Source organism: Neocloeon triangulifer, unplaced genomic scaffold, assembly GCF_031216515.1.
Source record: "Neocloeon triangulifer isolate White Clay Creek 2 clone unplaced genomic scaffold, ASM3121651v1 ptg000003l, whole genome shotgun sequence".
NCBI classification, from domain to species: Eukaryota; Metazoa; Arthropoda; class Insecta; order Ephemeroptera; family Baetidae; genus Neocloeon; species Neocloeon triangulifer.
Genome location: NW_026775546.1, coordinates 435,884 through 458,083, shown reverse-complemented (window position 1 = coordinate 458,083; position 22,200 = coordinate 435,884). Strand labels below are relative to the sequence as shown.

The window sequence follows — 22,200 nt, the reverse complement described above, 5'->3', positions numbered from 1 at the left end:
ATGCAACTGTTAATTATTTTTGACTTTCGTTTCCGCTCGAATTAAAGGTCCTCTCGAAGCGTCCTTCAATCAACTGGCCCTTTTTAACTGTGGCACTTGACACAAATTAACCCTTACTAAGTAATTTTAAGACGCAATGGAAAGTTAAAAGGGCCGAATCCGAAAAAGTTTATACATTTTCCTATTCTTTTTAACCTAAATTATTCGCTACACCTAAATCTACTAGGTTTTAAATTATATCTCAGGGCCAAATCCGAGCTTCCGAGAGGATAAATCGCTTCCAGGTGTAATTACAGGCAAACAACAAACGGTTCTGTACAAATACATAGTCAATATTATTCTATCGCGCAATCAATACACCTGTAATCAGCGAGCTCGAGTATGACAGACAGGCCCTTGCAAAACTCACAATCAACCGATCGATGCAGTATAATTTTTAACAGTTGTTTGATTTTCTGCTGCCGCTAAAACTAAATTTTTCCCTTCTATACATTGCGTGTGTATTTCTGAAAAAGACAAACCGTGATTTCTATATTTAAAATTCCAAATTTCTCTAATTTGAAAACTTAATAGCTCGGCCGAGAGAGGACCTTTAATCGTATCTGCACCTAATTCCGTTCAAATTTTCTTTCACCATTAAATTTCGTGTACCGTGTCGTTTATTTTTTTACTTTTTAGTTCTTTAATTAGTATACGCGGAGGGCTGTGTTCGTGTCTTAAAATTAATTTTTGTTCCACGCACTCAATCGCTCTCACAATCGCCATTCACACGCTAAGCGCACACAGATTTTATACTAAACATTGTTCCAAAGTAATTAATTAATTAATAGTACTGCTGGACAGTTTCGTATATAATTATTTTGACTTCTTGCGTTGGATTTTTGACGAGAGAACAAATAATAATGTACACATTTTGTGACCAGAATTAAGGAATGTACCTAAATCTAAGAAAAAAATAAATTAATTAATAAATCCTAACAAAAAATGCAGGGATTTTTTTTTTATTTACAGCTTCTGCGATTAGAAAGAAATTTTGAGATCAATAGTTTTGAACTTCTTAATTTACGTTTGTTTGTGCCTTTTTGGAAAATTTACCCTGCTCTTGAAACGTCGAGGGAAAATAAAAACTAAATATAAAACAAAAGGATTAGATGTCACCACTAGAATAGAGTTTTCACGTTTTAATTGCTTAATAACAAAAATTTAATCAGGAATGTTCAACTGGACAATTTTGGCGTCAAATATTTAGAGATCATAATACAACAGACTAGAGATGCGCGCGGTCTTATAAAAACGGTCCCGTTTAAAAGTTAGACCATTTCCGGGGGGAGTTTTTCCTGTCAGTATAGATTTTAATGAACGTTTTTATCCGGGCTTAATCTTCACTTTCATTATAATTTCGCATATTAATTAAGCGCCGAGGAAATATTAAATTTTACATGTGAGATCACATTTGGCCCCTTTTGACGAGTGGGAGGGTGGTCGAAAAATTTGCAGAAATGCAGCTGCCGATGAGAAAATAAGCACCCCCGGTCGCGTCGGGGCGCGCCGGCGATGGCGAAATGACTCATCAGAGGGATGAAAAATAGCGTGGAAATGAGAGAGAAAGAAAAGAGAGAGATCCATCTATCCGCCGGACATTTTCGGCGGGCAAATTAAAAAGACAAGAATAAGACGCGGGAGTAATTGACTTTGGCGCAAAGTGCACACACATATATCGGAGCGGCTTTCTAGCCGGGGGGTGAGAGTTTCGCCCTTTGTTTGCCGTGCAACCCCTTCTGGCAGGCACCCTCTCGCTCTCTCTCTCTCAAACTTGCTTGCTCTCTCTTTGGATATTTCGCCGTATTATGAGTCGTAAATTCGGAGAAAACGTGGATTTCGAAAAACACGGTCAGTTCCATTCGTCGGTGTGGGGAGGCGAGGGTGGCGGGGACAAAGAGAAAGAAAAGAAGCAGATATACAATATCTGCGCTGGCAAGAAGAGGGTGGGCGAGCGACGGCGGGCGGCTGCTGGCCGGCACAATTATTTCGTATTATTTAGTGAGCAGGCCCCTTTTGCTCAAACTTCCAATGGAGGAAAGAAAAGGAAAATAACGCGTGGCTGGCCGTCGACGGCTCGTTTCGGGGAAGAATTATTAGAGAGTGACGTAAATCATCTATATTACATTTGAGGTCGAAGCGAGAAATTTCTGAAAATGGTGCCGGCAATCGACTGAAAAATTTGAATCAATTTCTTGGAAGGTGCAAAACAATCAAAATTTCACCAGCTTTGAGTACTGAATGGGGAAAGTGTGGAAGGGTTTCCTCTAAAATTCTAATTAGGGATAATGGAAAAGCTGCTGCCTAATTGAGAAAGTTGAAGTGAGATGCTTGAATTAAATAAATTAATTTTCTAAGCAAAGTCACAGGAAAGCAAAAAGCATAAAAAGGTACCAGGAAATTTAAAAGAGATTTCAAATCCAAGAAAGTCGTTTTAGGAAGAAGAAAAATTCACCCTTAAATTCTGGAATCAAATTTTTCAGAGATAAAAAACCGAATTTTTGGGATTGCAAAGAAATTGGGCCTCTATTTGCAAAATTTCCCGATGTTTTTCTGTCAAAAAAAGAAATTGCTTTTATTTAGGGGTTGGAATTTTTCACCGGAGAGAGAGTCGTACGGGCATGAGGAATTGTTTCTGCGATATGGGAGCGGCGTTCGTGGGTGATGTATGTTCGGCGAAGTTGGGCTAACGCACAAATCTATAGATGAAAAATCAATAAGAGATAGAGAGCACGCGCTAACAATACAACAGAGAGAGCGAGCAGGAGCGCGCGCGAGCCCCACACGGCCGCAGCCAACTTCATATTTTTCATTTTCTCTCTGCTTTTCTCCGGCGGGCGCGCAGCTCGAGGAAAAAATTAACGATGGCCGCACAATAAAAAATAGTAGGACTGCACATAAAAAAGCATGCTGCCGCCTCAATAGCAATTTTATTGATTTTTTGATGCTGCCACACAGCCGCACCGTGCAGCTCTTTTAATTAAATTTTTGCCCTCTCCGCGCCCGCCGACAAACAAAAATAACGCCAAATAAATATAATACCCGGCAGCAGGCAGGAGGACAGGGAAAAATATATAATTCGGTTTGTACCCGACCGACAAATAATAATAAAAAAATCGTATATAGAAAGCCACCTCTGGGCTTAAAACAAAAGCGCGCAAAAAGCAACAGACTGATTAATAAATGCAAAAATTTGAATTCGAGTAAAATGGGAGTTTTCGGGTGGAATAATGAATGTTGGCTCGTCTCTGCTATAAAGGTGTGATATTAATGGTAGGCGAAGAGGGCTCGAGGGGGTTGATTTGGCGGCCGTGTGGTGCAGGGTTGGCTGGCAGGGTGGCGCGGCAGCGCTCAACAGGTAACATAAAATTTGCACCAGCTTTGCATGTTGGCCGTCACACATAATTTGACGTAACCGACACCTCCGGTAGCTGAGTTTTTTTTCACCCCGAAACAACCCTTTTGAGTAAAAAAAAAAACAGCCCGCATGGTCTGTGTTGAGCGGAATGAAATGTATAAAAATAAATCCGGCTGCGCCTTCGGATTTTAACAAAGGAGGAGTTTTCGATCGGACGACAACGAGCGCGGCGAGTTCATTTTTATCGGCACAAAGCTGCGATTTATTTTTTCCAGATTTTGTGAAACCATCTGTCTGTTTGTCGCGCGCGTCACACGCACTCCTCTCGGCCAGGGGGAGGGAGGTGCACAATAAAGCGCGACGGACCCCTATTGTGTTTCAACTTTTTGCCGTGAAAAAGTGCACATAATGCATCAAACGACTGTTACCAAATTTATGCACATCTTCCGCGAGATTAGTTTATTTGTCGGACTATACCAAAGTGTGCATAGAAAATCAACCCCAGTGTGTTCACGCGCTCACGAGGGGGGTGGAAACAAAAAATATATAAATGATAAGCGGGCAGCCGGCCTGCCGGACCGAGGCTTCTATAGTTTTTCTTCTTTTCGCCAGGAGTACTTTTTCGCCCGCGTATGGATCTCCGGCCGACGAAGGGAGGGAGGGTAGGAGAGAGCGAGAGAGGAAAAAAATAAATTTTTATCAGTGGTGGTCACTCTACTTTCTTGAGGCGGCGGCGGTGTTTGCGTCAGAGGGGGTGGCGGGCGCGTGCGCCGCGGCAGGTGAATCAACAACTACTACCCCGTTATCGCACCCTCGTAAAATATAAATACCGCGAGAGAGCGAGAGAGAGAAAGAGAGAGAGCGAGCGCGAGTGAGATAGCGCCGGTCGTGTGGGAGGGTGGGCGGGGGTGGTTTTCGCGCCGGCAGAGAGACGCCGCGTTATTAAAAAGCGCTAATTAGCGATAAGCAGTGTGGAGAGTGAAAATTTTGATAAGGGACGCACATCTGGGGGTGCATCCGGCGCGAGAGGTGGCCTTGGACACTGGGCGGGCGGGGGTGGAAATCAATAATGGCGTGTCTGACCCACCCACACCTAGGGGTGTGTGGCAACGCCGGCCTCATCAGCTCTCGAAAATGCTATTAGAGAAAATAAGGAATTGTACAAAGGCAAAAATTACTATTCCAGTGCGCGGCGATTTCCTCCCGACGACGATGAAAAATTAAAGAGAAAAACAAAGGGGGTGCGGTTGGTCTGTGACTCACTCACCCCCGCACACCCACCCCCAATCGATTGACCTTAATACGCCGTCGATGAGTGACCAGCAGTCGGCCGGCGGATGGACGCACCCTCCTTTATTTTCGTTCCCAAGAATATTAGATCGCGCGTTATTCGAAATGTGGAGAAAAAAAATAATAAAATTTCGCGGCAGCTGCGGGTTGTTTGTTATTTGCGCAACCCTTTTGTGGATGAAAGACGCGCGCGACCCCTTTTTGGGGTGAAAAACGGAATAAAGGTGACATTCGTATATATAAATCGGATTTTCGGCGCAAAACAACAGCTGCCCCGAAACGGAAATTTTATTTATTTTCTCGTCTGCGAGAGAGCAAGAGCGGGCGGGCATGGAGGCGAGCGCGCGCCAATCGAGGTATGAATTATGAAGATGGCCGCGTGCGGTAAAAATCAATTTCTCTTTGATGGTCCAGCTCTAAGATGGCGTCGGGCGGGGCCGTCGTGAGGGTGGCGAGCAGCTTAAATCCACCACCACAGCCGTCTGTATCGATTCCATAATGTAAGAGCCGCGCGAGCCCAGCTGGCCGAGGGATGATGAGAGATGCACTTGCAGCCCCCGCGTCCACTACCTCCTCGACTCACCCCCTCTCCACCCCCGACCGGCCGACTCTCTCTCCTAGAAAGTGTGTTTTATTAGACGGCCACAATTATATATCGCCATACCCAAAATCAGAGAGAGAGACCCGGAAAGAAAATGATATTAAAACACCGCACAAAGAAATTTTCCCGGAATTTTGATTAATTCATTTTCCTCGTCGTGGTGCGCGGTTTAAAAATTCATTTCGAACGTTTCCCCCTCGAATTCGTGGAACCAATTTTTAAAATGAAAGTTAAAAGCCGCTCGCCGCCGCGGCCGCCGTCGTTCGATAAAAACTCACTCGTGCGCCGCCGGTACATAAAAATGAAATTGGATCACGAGAAGAAGGGTGCGGCCTTTGCGCGTAAATTCGGAAAAAAAAATCCGAAAATTTCTCGGCACTGCAAATAATCGATTAGAGGCGAGCCGCGAGATTTGAAGGGAAAAAAAGAAGAAGAAGAAGCGGCTCTTCACCTTACAGGTTCTAAAGAGCTGTTTCAATGGTGTAACAAAGAGAGAAAGGAAGGAAGGCAGACGGCCGGGAGAAAAAGAGGCACGGCAGCATGCGCTTTTAGTGATAGCACACGCCAGGCAGCTGCGAATCGGCTCATTTTCGTGCACTCGGCCCGTGTTTGGAGGGTGTGGGGATTCACATCTCATTTGGGCAAGTTTTATGTTCGTCGGAGAGAGAACGCAAATCATCAAGTAGTAGTTTGTGTTGTTCTTTTTTTTCTTTACTGTCGATTAAGGCACGTGACTTCTTGTACTCTATTTATTTCGCGTTTTTTTTTTAAATGTATATTTCATATTAAATAGTAGCGAGGTTTCCGTCATGTTATTTTCTTCGTAGCTGAGAGACAGTGACAGAGAAATTTACAGAAATAAAAAAAAGTAAGGTTCTCGAAAGCAGGATTTTGTAGAAAACATCGCGGTGATATCCGTGATTTGAAATTTTTCGTGAATTAAAAATAAAAATGAACGACTCAAAAAAATCCAGTATTAAATATTCAATCGAATTTCACCACCAGAAAAACGTTTCTAGTAGAAAAAAATCACAATATCCGCGCCACTCTTTTAAAATACGTTGGCGTGTTTGAAACCTCAAAAGTGTCTCCGTTTTCACCCAAAAATCATTTTTCTCGTCACTTTTTAAATGCAGGCGAAATTAATTTGAAAATTTAAAAATGGATTTTCATAAAGTCTGCGAGTGCCACGACATTTAGCTATGGCTGCTGTATATGCACATCGATTTTCTTCACATAGAAATAATTACTAATCCTAGCACAATCATACTCGGCACAAAAAACTCAGGCATTCTCTCGCATGCACACCAGCGGCAGGGTGACCTGCCCGTCCCTGAATCTGAGCCCTTAATCGTACCTGAATAATATATACTTTGAAATATATATATGCATTCAATATAATCTTCTCGTCTCAGCTTAATTAATTAATTAAGACTCTTTTATTCAAACGTACGCGCTGAACCGTACACGTGATTTGACTTTCTTTCTTTCTTTCTCTGGGTGTAAATTTACTTTTGATTGACATCGTGATGCGATATATTACTGTTTAACCTACGCGACAGACACATCGTATCATCAGCGAGCGAATCAATTTGGAAACTCAAAGCCAACATACGCGCGCGCTGCATAATATCGCGAATAATGAACGCGCGCCGAACGAACGGGCCCCCCGTGTCAGCACTGCTAATAAGAGAACACCGTGGTAATAATACACATTATTTGTCCGCTCTACGTCAGTTTCACATTTACCTGAGGAACTTATGGGTCAGTTGCGGAAGATTCTGGCTTGGCCTACTCCGGGGCCGGAACTATTATGTAATTACATCAGAGTGGATCGACTCTCTTGAAATGTGGACCAATCTTTGAAATGAAAAATTAAAAAGATCATTCAACTCAAACTGATTAAAATCTAAAAATTCGAGTTCAAAAATTAAATAAATAAATATAATAATAAAATTTCCAATTCTTTTTTAAATAATTTAAATTAAAAAATTATTACAAACTCCACTTGACTGTGTCAAAGATTAAGAATTTAAAAGATCATTCAACTCTAAAACCAACTTGAATTTAAACTTCAGAGTCAAAAAATTAAGAAAATTAAAAAATGAGAACGTTTTTTTTATTATTAATTTAAATTTGACTGTTTCAAAGAAAGGCCCATTTCTCAAGGAGAGTCTTGGCTGTCGGGAATCAAGACTATAACGGTATATAGGCTGCTTCACCCCTCCATATGTCTCAGGGGGTGAAGCCAGGTGGCTATTGATCTCCGTATGTATGTATTGTATAACAATGCAGCAGTAAAATGGTCTCGTCGTCGCTCGGATATCGAGAGACGATCGAGAGTTAGTCGAGTAAGTATCTATCAACCTGCCTGGGCGAGAAAGAGAGCTATAGGAGAGAATAGAATAGTAGACGCGTCCAAAAATAGCAGGACAGTGCTGACCGCCGGGAGGGTACTTGGGGGGGCCGCGGACATTGTAAAGCAATAATCGAGAGGACACCTTAACGTTATAATTAGTGGTTCGTGAAGGTTGGTAGTGAGGCCGTGGCTAGGAACTTTTCGTGAATGGAGTCGACCAAGGCCCCGTGTCGTATTAGTAGTAAAACACAGCGTTACATTTAAGTCTGGGTGTTTGCGCGGTCTCACACCACCTCTCACGAATATAGGCAGCGAAGCATCTTTCTTTCTCAAATTTTCTTACGTGAATTTTTCATGTCTGCAATCTTCTCCGAACATATTATCTTCTCTCTCTCTCTCTTCATATCCAAATAGGCAAAAGCGCGAGGAACCTTTGCGTGTTTCAGCAGCGACGGCGGCGGGCCGACGGAGGAACACGTGTTGGGGGGCGGCTGGGGCGGGAATCACAGGCGTCCGCCGAGCGACCGCCGTCCGCGGGCCTACTATGCGGGGGTCAGCGTGAAGGACACGGTCAGCTGACCGCTGACCTTCTCGCGGACCGGCAGGAACACGAGGGAAGGAACAAATGTACCGTCGGGCGGCTCCTCCAGCAGGAAGGGCTGCATGATGAACTTGTCAGGGGGTGCCTGCGGCACGGCGTAGGTCGCCGGCACCTGCGACTCGCGCGCCGCCTCGCGGAGGGAGCGCCAAACGCCGCTCCCGCTCTCCTGCTGCTCGCTGCGCGGTTTCGGCTCGGACGGTGGCGTCGGTGGCTGCGGCTGCGCTTGCTGGACCTGCTGAAGCTGCTGCTGATGGGAAAGGTGCTGGTGCGCATGCGCGGACGGTCGGTTGCGCATCTCGGCCAGTCCGGCGTGCGAGCGCTCGTGGACGAAGAGCAGCGAGAGCACGGGCGTGGAGAAGGAGCAGTAGGAGCAGTGGTACTGGTTGCGCGGCTCCTCCGCAGGTTCGGTTTGCGCATGCGCAGTGGGTCTCGGCTCCAGTTCGCGCGCCAACTCCAGACCCTGTTCGGCGTGGTCGTTGACGAGGTGCGCTCGAAGCCACTTGGCGCTGCGGAAGCGTCGGCTGCACAACGGACACACGACGTTGAAGTGCGCGAAGTAGCGGTGGTTCAGGTCGCCGCCATCCATCGGCTTCAGGGACGCGTCCAAGGGCGGGGTGATGCCCTCTCCTCCGAGACCCGAGACCTGAGGGCTGCCCGGCAGCGGAGGGGCGCTCAGGTCCACGATGCCGTGCGTGTTCTGCTTGTGCACGCGCACAAAGTACTTGCTGCAAAGTTGCTTGTGGCAAATGTCGCACGGAACGCCGCCGCTCAGCGCGTTGTCCTTGATCTCGATGCCGTGCATCTTCTGCATGTGCACCTGCAACAGAGACGCATTTTCCAGATTAGCTGTCAAAAGTTCAAATTCATAAATTTATATTTGTCTTTTTAATCTCTAACGAAATTATGTGTATGAAAATTTTGAAGTAGTAAAACTATTAAATGAAGCCAAGAGAGAGATTATGCGCCTTGCAACGTCTTATAAAGTTATGCAACCGTCTTGACACAGGCACCATACAGGTTGCTTAGTTTCGATACCCGAGTTAAGAAAGAAAATTTATGTCAACTAGAAAATGAAAAATTAGCAACAAACAATGCTCCACAAATTCACATGTCATGATATTTTACTAACACGGAACACAAAAGCATAAAAAATTTATGTATAAATAATTAAACCTTAACTACACAAACTTTAAACAGCGGCGGAAAGGGTCTTTTTGATACCGGAAGTTTTAGCAAAATTCTTGCTAGCGGTGTACTGCCGTTTTGGACAAAAATTCATTTTTCTTCTTCGAATAAATCGTTTTCTACACACAATTTCACAATTTGGGCTAGTAAACAACAATAAAAATAATAAAATATTTCACAAACCACATTTTGACTTATTTATAATTTATCTCGGGTCAAAAAAGATGCAAAAACCCATAATCTAATTGTAATATGAATTTTTGTTTAGCTGTTTTTATTTTTTATTTTAATTAATTATTAGCTAGTAGAAATCTGACCTAGATGCTTCCGAGGCAATTAATTTGCTCCCAATTGAGACGCAGTCAACAAGAATTTATTGTTCACGCTACTGGCAATTTCTGGGTATGGAATTTTTGAAAAAAGGGCCTCTACTCTAAAATATTGCGGGCTTTTTCAATTCATTTATTCTCTCGCAACAAGTCAAACTTTTCCGTGCGTTTAATTGTGCAACTTCAGTGCATTCGTGTGTAAAATCTCAACAGCAAAAATTCTGCTCTTGTGCGCGCGAGACTGTACTTGAATTCAAACTAAAAAACGCAAATATAGAAATTTCTGCTTAACAACGTGATTAAATTTCACGTAATTCACAGTATATTTTACGTTTGTTTTTCTTAGCAGGCTGAAAATTAGTGCCATTCCAAGGAGAAATAATTAAAAAATAATAAAATATTTAACAATTTTGAATAAAATAAAATAATCTTGATTGAATTAAATCACGATGCCAGGAAAAAATGAAAAAACTAAAATTGCCAAGAGAGTGTTTAAAAATTTTTGGCTCTATTTTCATAATATTTCCGGCGTTTAAATACTGAATGTTGGGTAGTAAAGATATCTTTTTATAAAAATGAAGCTTTATTCCACTTTTGGAAAGAGGAAAAATATTACGTAAATAGCTTTAAACGTGGAAATTCCATTGAATTTTTGAAGGGAGATCAGTGAGCCGTAATTATATTGCAAAATAAAAAGTCGAGCGGCTTTCCTGCCGCGAAGCTCTCTTGGTGCGTATTTTGCTCTCTCACGCCTTTTTAAGAGGCTCCGCTGCAGCGACTTTTTATTTATTTGAATAGCAACACAGGATGACGCAAAGCCAATTAACAAGAAACGGGAAACCCCACAGTGCTTTGAGTTCGTTCATCACGGTAAACAGAGTGGAGAACGAATCGTGTGACTTTAAAAGCAGGCGTGTGTGTTTGAAAAAAAAATATGCACTCTCAATACACTCCCTGCGCATGGCAACAAACACAAGCAATATTTCCAGTGCAAAAAAAAAAATGTGCAACGACCAACACGCTCCGACAGTGTGTGCATTAGGCCGAGTTTAAAGCCGTCACATGTAACAAGTACCCCTGCTTCGTCCCACATTTGAAATCTTGTTTGATGTATTATTTAAAGCCTATTACTTAGAATGCTGGAAAAAAAACAAGCGTGCATGGCTTGTTCGAGAAATTTTAGTTCAGCGCTCGAGTGAATACATTTAAAAAATGGGAACAAACTTGCTTCTAACGTCACTCACAGAGCGTGACGTGTGTTATTAAATTTTCTTCTCACTATTGCTCAGAACGAATGTCATTTGATAAATTTGAAGTTCTGTGACAAAAATTTATGGCTTTAAAATAATTTTATTTATATTGTCTGTAAGTTAAATTAATTCAGAGACCTTATGAAGAAATATCGAATTGAATAACAACCATGAATGTAAACATTTTATTGAAACAATGTGGACAAATAAACTACAAAAAAAAATATATATAGCTAATTTCATAAAATAGGTGCACTGTGGTGGATGAGCTCGGGAAATTTTGAAGCAAAGTTCATATTTGAGGTGATGCCCTTTTTTCAAACAATATTGGTTTTCAAAATTTGAAGAATAAAAATGCTTGTGTATTACCTCGACAAAAAACGACCAAAGATTTATATTTATATGTTTTATTTAAATCTCTGGATGGATTCAAAGATTTTATATTAAATTTAAAACTATTCAAAATGTAAAACAATGAATGTAATAGAATGCAGCGAGAATAATCACACAAAAAGATTTATTTCAAGATGAATAAAATTAAATATATAATAATAATTATAATAAATACATAATAAGAATTATAATTATCTATATCTTATGAAAATTGATCTTAAAACTTTTGTAAAAGTTAAATAATTACTGTATAAAATTTATTTATCATAAGATACCACAAAATAATGATCGGCCAAACTCATGCTCTCTTAAAAATCATGATCACAATTAAAAATTATTTTTAATTTCTTTACATTTACTGAATTTTAACTAATTTTTTTTTTATTAAAAGGAAGCAGCCCTACCTTTTTGAAGTACTTGTTGCAGAGTTCCTTGTTGCAAATGTCGCAGTAGCAGCTGGTGGATGAAAAGCTGGCGCCGAGTCCGGAGCTGCCGGCGCCCTCGAGGTCTTCAGGCTGCGGCTGGTCGGTCTGCAGCTCCTCCATGGACTCCTGCTTGATGGTGACCTCGACGAGCGGCTCCGTGATGTCCAGGCCGCTGGTCTCTTCCGGCTCCTTACGTTCGGCGCCCTCGAGCGGCGCCGACTCTGCCCTCGGAGGCGACGACGCCACGCCCTGGCCGTTCTGCTCGGCCTGGGGTGCGAAGACGGCGTCCGAGGCGGCCGCCGCCCCGTTCAGCGCGTTCAGCTGCAGCAGCATCGTCTGCAGCTTCTGCAGGTCCTCGCTCAGGTCGCGGGCCTCCTCAGGTTCGTCCTTGGGCTGCAGGTAGGAGGCGAGGAGTCCCTCCTCCTCCTGGGCCGGCTGCTGTTCCGAGGAGCTGTTGCCGTTGGTCAGGTGTTGCTCGGAGGCGATGGTCAAGTTCAACGGACTCGTCTGCAAAAGGGGCCACCCTTTGGGCAAAGGGTCCTCAGGGTCTCGGATGCCGTGGCGCTTCAACTTGTGGGTCTTGAGGAAGTACTTGTTGCAGTACTCCTTGCTGCAGATTTCGCAAAAGGCGTCGGCGTTGATGACCCCGAGCCGCCGCAGCCGGCCCGGGGAGAGGGGGGAGGCCTCGGTGGCCGGCGTTTCGGCCGCCTCGGACGGCTGCTGGTGGGTCGGAGGGGCGCTTCCGGGCCGTTCTGCAGGCCGCTCTCCAAACAATTCCGCCGATCTTTCTCCGAAGCGTTCTATCGGACGTTCAACGAACCGCTCCACCGAACGTTCCCCAAACCGTTCCACCGGCCGCTCCCCAAATCGTTCCAACGGCCGTTCCACGAACCGTTCCACGGGCCGCTCGCCCGGCTCGGCGGCCATCGCGTGGGTCTTGACCTTGTGCCTCTTCAGCGTGTACTCGGAGCCGAACTTCTTGGGGCAGGCGTCGCACGGGAACTTGACGGTGGACTCGGGGGTGGTGGGGATTTTGACGTCGACCGGCAGAGGGGTGTTGGCCGCCGGAGGGGTGTCGCCGCCCTTGACGTAGATGCCGTGCCGGTTGGCCTTGTGGGTCTTGAGGAAGTACTTGTTGCAGAACTCCTTGCTGCACAGCTCGCAGTACGCCTCGAGGTTGAAGATGCGCGACGGCGTCGAGGTGGAGGCGCCGCCGGGCGTCGTCGCCGACGCCGACTGGCTGCTGGGGGTCGGCGGCGTCGTCGGCAGCATCGGCAGCAGGAAGTGCGGCGAGAATTGGAGCAGGGACGGCAGCAGGCCGTACGGATAGGGCGGCGCCGGCGGCGTCACTTGTTCGGGCGGCATCGAAGGCGGCGGCGCCGCCAGCGAGGGCGGCGGCGTCGACTGCTCCACGTGCAGCTGCACCTCGAGGGACGGGTCGGAGGGACTGGGGATGCGGATCGGTCGCGACTGCTTGCGCCGCTTCTTGCCGACGGCGTCGCCATCCGGCGAGCCCGCGAAGAGCAGCCTTTTGGCCGCCTGCCCGTGCGGGCTCTCGGCCAGCCCGGCGAACTCCTCGAAAGTCGATTCCATTGGCCGCCGGCGATTTTTTTACGCGAGCCTTCTGCGCCGCTCATTCAGTTCGTCCTCCTGAAACAGGCGAAGAATTTTTATTAAAGACTACTGAAAAAAAAAATACAAAATAGAAATTATTGATAAAATAAATTGGTTACATTGGATTTGCATAAAATTTAAGTATCGTTCTTGCCAAAAGCAACATATATGAGAAGCATTTTCATTAAATTTCATAAAAATGTATTTTACCTTTTTCATTTTTCTGTAATATAATGAATAATTTAACTCTCCAAAAGGCTGCCAAAAACAAGCTGATTTTTCTATTTAATCAAATTTCAAGACATGGATTGATGAAAAGAAAATATATAATATATAAAAAATAATAAAAATTATATGTGAATCTACAAAATTTAAATTGTCATTTGAATAGACTTTAACTTTAAAAATAATACTAAGAATAAAAATTTATAAAATTAAAAAAGTAAAAATAATTATAATTAAAAAATGTTTATGTGAATTTTTGTGAAACTACTATAATAATAATTTTTTTGCAATATATAATAATTAATTTTTTTGTTTATTTACTTCATTTGTTTAACATCTTAAAAATGCAGTAATTTTTTTCTAAAAAATCAACGCAATACTAGGAATAATTATATTAATTTGTGCAACTAAATTTATTTTAGTTGCTTTTATGAGACCGAGAAAATTCACAATTCACAAATAGTTCCTTCCAAATTGAAAAAGATATTTTTAGCTGTGATTTGGTTCAGAAATAACTTAATGTGGGCATTGATACGCATTGATAATCTCTTGAGCATTTATTGTTGTCGTTTTCAGTTGAACGAGCCCAACCCACATAATTTCATTGCGGTCGCAATTCAATAAATACACACGCAGAATAGAGCCCAAGTGAGAGGAATCTGTTTTCAAACCAATCCTCTTGTGTTTTTCTAAAGATAGCACAATCAAATAAAACCCCGGCTCAGTTTATAAACGCGTGCACATAGAAATTTATTTATTTATATGTATAGTTGCCGCGGCTGCTGACGTTGCTAATCAATACATAGCTTATTGTAATAAAAATGAATTGATTTAGATATCATTTCTGTTCAGCACAAGCAGTACTATGCATACTGAGCGAGTTCTCATTTACATAAAATGTGTTGACTATAATTTCTTGTTCTCTCTCTCATTCCTGCTTTTATGATCTGCAATTTGACAATTTGGCTTATCAAACTGGCGGAAAACGGTCGGTAAACAGTTTAACAAGCTGAATCAAGATCGTTTTGCATTAAAATACGGTGCCCTGCTTTTACCAAAATAGAATTTACGACTTTCACATTTCTAAGCAGATTTGAGGTTTTGACGAATTTAAAAAATTTCTTTTTAACCACAAAAATTCATCTCAGGTTCAGAAAATAAATTAAATTGTTCTCTGATTCTGGATTATTTCGGCTTATTTAAATTCACTTCCCTCGGATTTAAATACCGTTCATTTTGATAATGACTCTCGTATTTCTCCTTTTTTCATTTTATTATATTTTTATAAAGGCGGCTTCGATTTTTCTAGGAATTCACAATGCAAATGATATTACAAGTATGGGCTTGATCGGCGATGAGAGAAGATCGAATATTGTTAATAAATTAACATGTCGATGTCGTGTAAAACCAGAAAGCCATCGTGGGGAACATCTTCACGGAAAATACAAATAATTTACGTCCCAATCACAACACTTTCGAAATAATGCATAATGCATCGGATCCGAGAGACCTCCCACGGCTCCAGGAAACTTACAAAACTTCCCAGACCGACATAAAAAAAAGAAATGAAAAATTCTCCGGAATTAATTTCTCTCCGGGCTTGAGGAGGAAATAAAAATAATTCGAGGGCCATAAAGATTAGATTTATAAAAAAAGTCGTAGTGAAACTATTTTTCGATAAAAAATGTAAAACACACCCGGCTCAACTTTGCAGCGTGTGCCGCGATCGATGCGGTGGAAATAAAAAAAATATCGACCGTAAATTCCAGATTCAAAAGCGGCATTTAATCCACGTATAGCGCCGGCATAATACGGCAATAGCGTGCGGTGATTATTTATTTAAAAATTCATTCATCTCGGAGAGAGAAGTTTTTTCCATCGCCGCGGTCACATAAATGTGCGTGAGTTTGGAAAGAACACATTATTTAAAAAGAAAACTCCGTTTTATATACTTTTCCTCCCTGCTTGTATATAGGGCGCGTGTGTGTGTCCAGCTCCTATATATTTTATATATATAAATTTTTTCCAAGCAGCAGTCATTAGGCCTCCCCTCGTATATATTTACGATTGATCAGGGGAGGGAGATGAATTTAAGTTTAAAATCGGTCTTTTCGTCGTAAAAAAAGCCGGCGGCGCGCGCCGCAGATGTTTCAATCTCTCGCTGGCTGCACCTCTTCTGAGCACACACAATGCCAGCTCCAGACAGCTGTGTCAATTTGTACGAAATTTATCGCTCTTTTTTGCCCCGCACGGCACAAATTTTACACGATTTTACAGGAAAAAAAGTTTGAGAGTGAAAAAGGGAGCAAAGGGGTGCATTTTTCACCCCATCTTTGATTTTGTCACAACTGCTGACGAAAAAAAAAAATTGTATACAAAAAGGAAGGGAAAGAGATTTTATCGATCGTTTCCCCGATTGTGGAATTTTATTTGGCGCACAAGGTTTACTCAATGTGACATTTTCTTGTAAAATTAGACGATTCGTGGAAAAGGTAATAATCGGAATTCAGAGAAATCTGTTCAAGGAAATTCCAGGTATGAAAAAGAACGAAAATAAAAAATGAAAAATGAGAAAAATTATTTTTAGTCGTAACAAGATATGATATGGTGAAGCCTCAAAATGGTTTTTAATTAAATTTGTTTACTTTTCGTTTCAAATTTAGTTTTAGTAATTGCAGATGAAGATTTTGAGCCACAAAGTATGGATATATTAATAAAAAATAAGTAAAAAAAAAATAAAATTTAGATCAAAAAAAATTTTGATATTTACAATGGACGCGATGCTAACAAAAATATGGAATTTTGTAATAGAATTTTACGATTAAGGATGGTGATTTTAAAGTCAGCTTTTCCTCGATGGAAAAATGGAAAAATTAATTTGTTAAAATTTTTGGAATCCTTTAGCCAAATTTTGTATAAAATTGTAACTTTGAATGATATTTCACGAAAAAGTGTTGATTTGAAAGAAAAATATTTTTTTAAAGATTGATTCTTTAATTATCAAGAATTATGGCTGCAGCCGAAATATGTAGAGCAGGATATTGGTTTTCTTAAACAATAAACAACTCACAAAGCCCATCGAGGAAAAGTTGATTGTAAATTAAAATCACAAAAAAATAAATTTGTAAATTTAAATTTACAAAATTCTAATACATTCAGTTAATCAGGTTTGGTTTACAGCGTTTCTTTTTTTTTATGAATTAATTGAATTTTGTTGAAAATTTGGCTGATATTTAAAAAGTTTTTAATTTTTTGTAATTACAAATTAAAATTATAAAATCTAAAAAACGTCATGTAAAAAAAAATAGCACAAAATATTAAAAAATTAAAATGACAGATCTTAATTGCGATTGAAATAATCAGAAGCAAAGCAAACACCGGTTTCATTTAACCCATGTAAATATAAAAATGAAGAAAGTAGAGAAAACATTGTTAAAGCGTAAAGAGAAATTATTTTATTCAAAAAATTATTTTTTCCTGAACTTCAATAAAAATACACAGTTTAAAAAAGAACCCAAAAAAAAAAATAAAAAAAAAATAATTGGGTGGTGCCTTCTGTACCACCAACAAAGGGCACAGGCCGACAAGACTTTTGTCTTGGCCTGACCCTAAAAAAAAAAAAAAACAAACAAACGTAATGATGGATATAATAAGGTAATAAAATTTAGTTAATAATTAAACTGAATTTAGAAATATTAAATTTAAACAATATCAGAAATGAATACTAAAAAGCCTAAATCTCGATAAGTCTCCATAATTTAAAAACGCTGATAATAATTAATTCACCATCAGATGGGCAATAGAATTTTAAAAATTCTCTATAAATTATTAATAAAATTAAATATTCAATAGAAAATGGCTGATGTGTATAGGAAATACAAGTCTTTAAAACAATTATTCAAGCAAAATGTGCGCTTTTCCGCGTTTAATGTAAATACGCCGTCGCTTAGGGAAACAAGGAAATGAGTTTGATATTGCGTCGGCTCTTCTCACTCTCAGACTGGGAGAGAAATAGCGCGGCTCGCAGGAAAATGAAACCCACCTTTGTTTATAGAAGCCGTACACGAGGAGCAACGCGCCAAATAATGCGAATTAAAATTTATCAAAGGCGATTACGCGCAGTGAGAGCAAATACAAATAAAATGTGAGTGCATGTGTTTTGAGCCGGTGGTGTTAGCCGAAAGCTGCCGCGAGAAAGAGAGCCGAAATTATACGCGTCCCGTCCGTACACAAACACACAAAACACCCGCGGTCATAATTCTATTAACGCGAGCGCTCGACGGCTTTTTGCACGGTGACGCGCTACAAATTCGCAAAAGCGTCAGTTAATTAATGATGTGATTTATGGCTGGATTACTTTCCACGATTGGCGACCTCGACACCGTCAAATGATCAAATCGCAGTTAAATTAATTTTTAATGACTTGTGATGGTTTCAACTGATTTGAAAATCCGTCAATTGTTTTACAAAATTAAGCTTTTTTGAGTGGTGAAATCTTGAAAATTTTTCATTTCACTCTATAATGAATTCTGAAAAAAAATCACAAATTTGTGTCATTTTGATTTAAAATAAGTTTGAATAATATTTTATTAAGAACGATTAGAATTTAATTTTGATCCGGACCAATATAATTTTTACAAAAATTTTTACAGTGCAATTATAAATTTATTCAAATGAATTGTGTTCAAAAGAGAAAGAAAAATGACTTTTCATTTCAAGTGTTTGGTCCAAAAATCAGTACCTATCACTAACTTAAAAAAAGATTAAAGCTTCATTTAATTTCAAATTACTTATATTTTGAAAATGAGAATTTCTGAACCAAATCGATTATTTTAACCAGTAATTATAAATTTTCTATCACATCAATTTTCAGTTCATCTTGTCTTGAATTTCCAGTAAAAATATTTTGACCATCTTAATTATAGGAAAAGGATTAATGCGATCTTTAATCTTTCAGTTTCAAACTGGATTAAAAACATTTAATAAAGATATTTAATCCAAAATAAAAATAAAATTAATTTTTTAATGCGTAACATTGATTATCATGTCATATGGCAAATTTTCTTTGATTTTTTTTTAGACATTTAAATTACAATTTGACCAGAAATAATCAAACTAACCTCCACGTATTGGTTAGGGGAAGGAATATAAGCAATTGCAATGCTTTTTCTTTTTAATTTTGAGACTAGGCCGAAAATTTAATTTTCAGATTTAAAATCCACTCTAAAAATGAATTTTAATATAAAATTTTTTCTTAAAATCATTGATAGATTTTCAGCTTAATTGCGTGAAAAATTACTCAACTTTGAGCTTTACTGATAATGAAATTATGAATATTTTTTACTAATATTACTAATAAAAAAAATTGGAAAATATAAAAATTAATAGTTTTCATATCAGATTTGTAAGATAAAATGTTTTTAATTGGAAATAGTCTATGGAGGAAGGAGTAGAAATTTGTTATATAAAATATTATTGTAAAAAAATATTTAATACTGAGATTTTTTTAAATAATCTATCATTTGGGGGTTCTCTTTATACAAAAATTTGAAATACTCGAATTACTCAAAGTACTTTATTCACACTAGAATGCGTGGTTAAAGGTGGCGGGATGATAATAAATAAAAATGACTGAATTATGATTCGTTCGGTATCCCCCGGTGAAATTGTTTCCAGGGGATTAAAACGCGACGAAAATGATAATTCCGAGCAGTGCTTGCTCAGTACGGGGCTCATACTCAATTAGCATAATAATCCAATTGAGCGTCATGCACTCGAATTGAACCTGTTGTGCGTTTATCAGCATAAAATGTAAGTACGTTGCGATACGATCGCGCCGTAAAAAAGTGAGAGAAAGAGCGAGCGCAGTGTGTTGATGTCACAATTAAAAAGTGGCATGCAAGCTCGTTATAATCGTGTACGTTAAAATGTACTCCCGACGGGTTCAACACGTCCGAAAGCTCAATAATTTCGTTAAAATTTAACTCGCGCTATACAAAATGATGTGAATTATGAATCGATAAAGAATAATAATGAAAAATAATAATTTACATTTTTTTAAATGATTTAAAATTTCATAATTTGGGAGATGAAAATTGCGGTTGAAATTCTGTCGAAACCTAATCTAAAATGGCTCCTATCCTATCTCTTATCTATTTCTATATAGGTCTGAATATTTTTCCAATCGAAATTAAATTTCCTCCAGCATCAAAATAAATTGCTACGTTTTTTTTTCATAAATAAAATTTAAAAAATTGGGAAAAATCCAATCCGGTGTCTCCAGACGTCTTAATTACACCGGGGCAAATGTCAGGAGGGGGTGCCGAAATGCCACATCGCCCAAAACAAACTACGAGGCACCCCTTAGGGCGCGGGCCCGCGGGACACGCGGCCCCGTTTCCTACCTTGTGGGCAGCGGTCATGAGTGTGGACAGTGCGTGGACACTCTCGGACTCCTCTTGCGTTCGCAGCACTCGGCTGAAAAATATTAATTTCTACTCGGAGTTAGTCAGTCTCTCAGGCCGAGGGTCGGCACGGCTCTGAGGGTGGCCTACCCTCCTACCGGCAGGCGCCTGTGCACTCGGGCCTCCCCGCCAGCGCCACACCCCTCCCCGCCACCGAACGACCCCCTCCGCCGGTGGACGCGAGCCGGCTTAATGCAATTAATTAGCAGCCACGGTGCGACATTAAACAATTGCCACCCTCTGACGGTGATTTCCATCCCCAGGGTCGAACCCGGCGCCCTTCGGAGGACCTGCGAAGGTCGGCGGCGCCCTTGCGAATCAGGGAGGCGAGAAGGGCGTGGGGCCGATACTTCGCCAATCGATCAGCAGCCCTCATATTTATGTCAGCACTCTCTGACAGCACTCACTCTCCATACGCAATCTCATTTTAAATTCTTCGATTTCAAGTTTCGCTGCGAGGGCGGCTGCCGGGGGGTGGCGCCGGCCGGGGAGAGAAATTTTTCTTCTGTTCGCCGCCGCAGGATCTCTCCGCCGAAAAGGGTTTTGCCCGGAGAGAGAGAGAAAAAAAACTGCTGCTGCTGCGGTGCACTTTTTAAACGGGGGTGCCTTTTTCCTTCTCCATCCCTTTCCGATATTATTATTTGGAGGCCTTCGATAGGCTTCGAATGAGAGAAATGTAAAACTTTGCAAAATGAATAAATACGCCGCGAAGCGAGATGAGTGCAAAGAGGATTAGAGGGAAAATAAATTTTCCTCTACCTCATGAACCAGAATTTGTAGCAACGCACAAGAAAGTGAAAAATCATTATTTGAAAAAAAAAATTATAATAATTGTGAGGTGAAAACGCTCTAATTCAATAATAGCATTTAAAAAAAATAATTAGTTAAATTGTATTATTGAAAAATGTATTTGGGCAGAGAATGCCTGGCGGCGTGTATCAATAAAAGTTATTTTGAAAGTGAATTTCTATTTTTTGTCTTTAAATACTCATAATTTTTAGTAAGAATACCAATTTTTGTGCTGATATTTTATGTAGGAACATTAAAGTTATAAAAATCAAATTTTTGGGCCATTTTTTAAGTCATTTTTTTCAATGCTTAATGAATCGCTCTCTAATTTAAGAATTACCAATTAAAATCAATATTTAAATATGACCATTTTTGAATTAAATTAGTAATAAAAATCATAAACCCAAGTTTGCAGTTTTCCCTGCACTAAATTACAATAATTCTGCATAAAAAAGGAAAAAAAGAGAATAAATTTGATTTCATTAGAAGAGGCGATCTAATTGTAAGGCCTGAAAGAAATTAATACAAATCCAGCTTACTTTTTGACTCGGTTGTTGACTGATCAAAAATAATAATAGAAAAAAACACTAATGGCTCAGAATTTTGACTCAAAATCATTCTGTGAGCCGAGCCTATATAGTTTTAATATACTCAACACTCATCACAACTTTTTATAAAAGTAATTGTTTATTTTTTAATGCCATAATGTAATTTTTTCAAAAGTTCCCACAAGTTTTCTTGCTTATTGGTAGAAGTTGGATTAAAACCATTTTTGTCGAAGCACACGAATTTGAAGATACGGAAAAGCACAGCAGTAAAACTTCCAATGTTGCTCACATTTTTTACGGGTGAGCAAATTTTATTAATTTAGATTAAGTCATGAATTAAATTTGTCCCAAGGTACTTAGGAAGTTTAAATAGTGGAAGAAATTGCGGAAAAATTATTCCACCGTTAATAATTTTTTTCGCTAAAACTCTATGGTACACCGCTTATTAACAAACTGTTTCCACGCACTTGAAAATTTTAGCGTGAACTGCGTAAACAGGTCAACAACGGTTATAGGTGGTTCAAAGGTTTGTAATATACATTCTGCTGAATCCAACAGCAAATGGCTTTCTGAAATTCTTTAATGAAATTATAAATTTAAAATGTCAGTTTCCTATATATTGATCTAATCAAGTGCTAATTAAAGCGACAAAATGTTGCCACATGCAAGTGGCATTTTAATCGACTACAAAGTTTACAATGATAACCTTTATCACCAAGATGCTTCTCAT

General features: G+C 40.2%; 1 protein-coding gene across 1 annotated transcript; it reads right to left on the bottom strand.

The window, feature by feature from the left end:
* Nucleotides 1-4,340: 4,340 nt before the first annotated feature.
* LOC132192417 (zinc finger protein 219) lies at nucleotides 4,341-20,202 on the bottom strand. Its single transcript, XM_059612377.1, has 3 exons — nucleotides 20,074-20,202; nucleotides 11,810-13,480; nucleotides 4,341-9,065 (listed from the first exon to the last, which is right to left on the bottom strand). Exons 2-3 carry the CDS (start codon nucleotides 13,421-13,423, stop codon nucleotides 8,190-8,192), a joined length of 2,490 nt encoding a protein of 829 aa, XP_059468360.1. The 5' UTR covers nucleotides 13,424-13,480; nucleotides 20,074-20,202; the 3' UTR covers nucleotides 4,341-8,189.
* Nucleotides 20,203-22,200: the final 1,998 nt, after the last annotated feature.

What these genes read in the sequence shown, in the direction of transcription:
- LOC132192417 (XM_059612377.1), bottom strand. Translation starts at nt 13,423, where the DNA reads ATGGAATCGACTTTCGAGGAGTTCGCCGGGCTGGCCGAGAGCCCGCAC. An exon ending in GCAACAAGTACTTCAAAAAG is followed by an intron (nt 9,066 to 11,809) that starts GTAGGGCTGCTT and finishes TCTCTGTTGCAG; the next exon opens with GTGCACATGCAGAAGATGCA.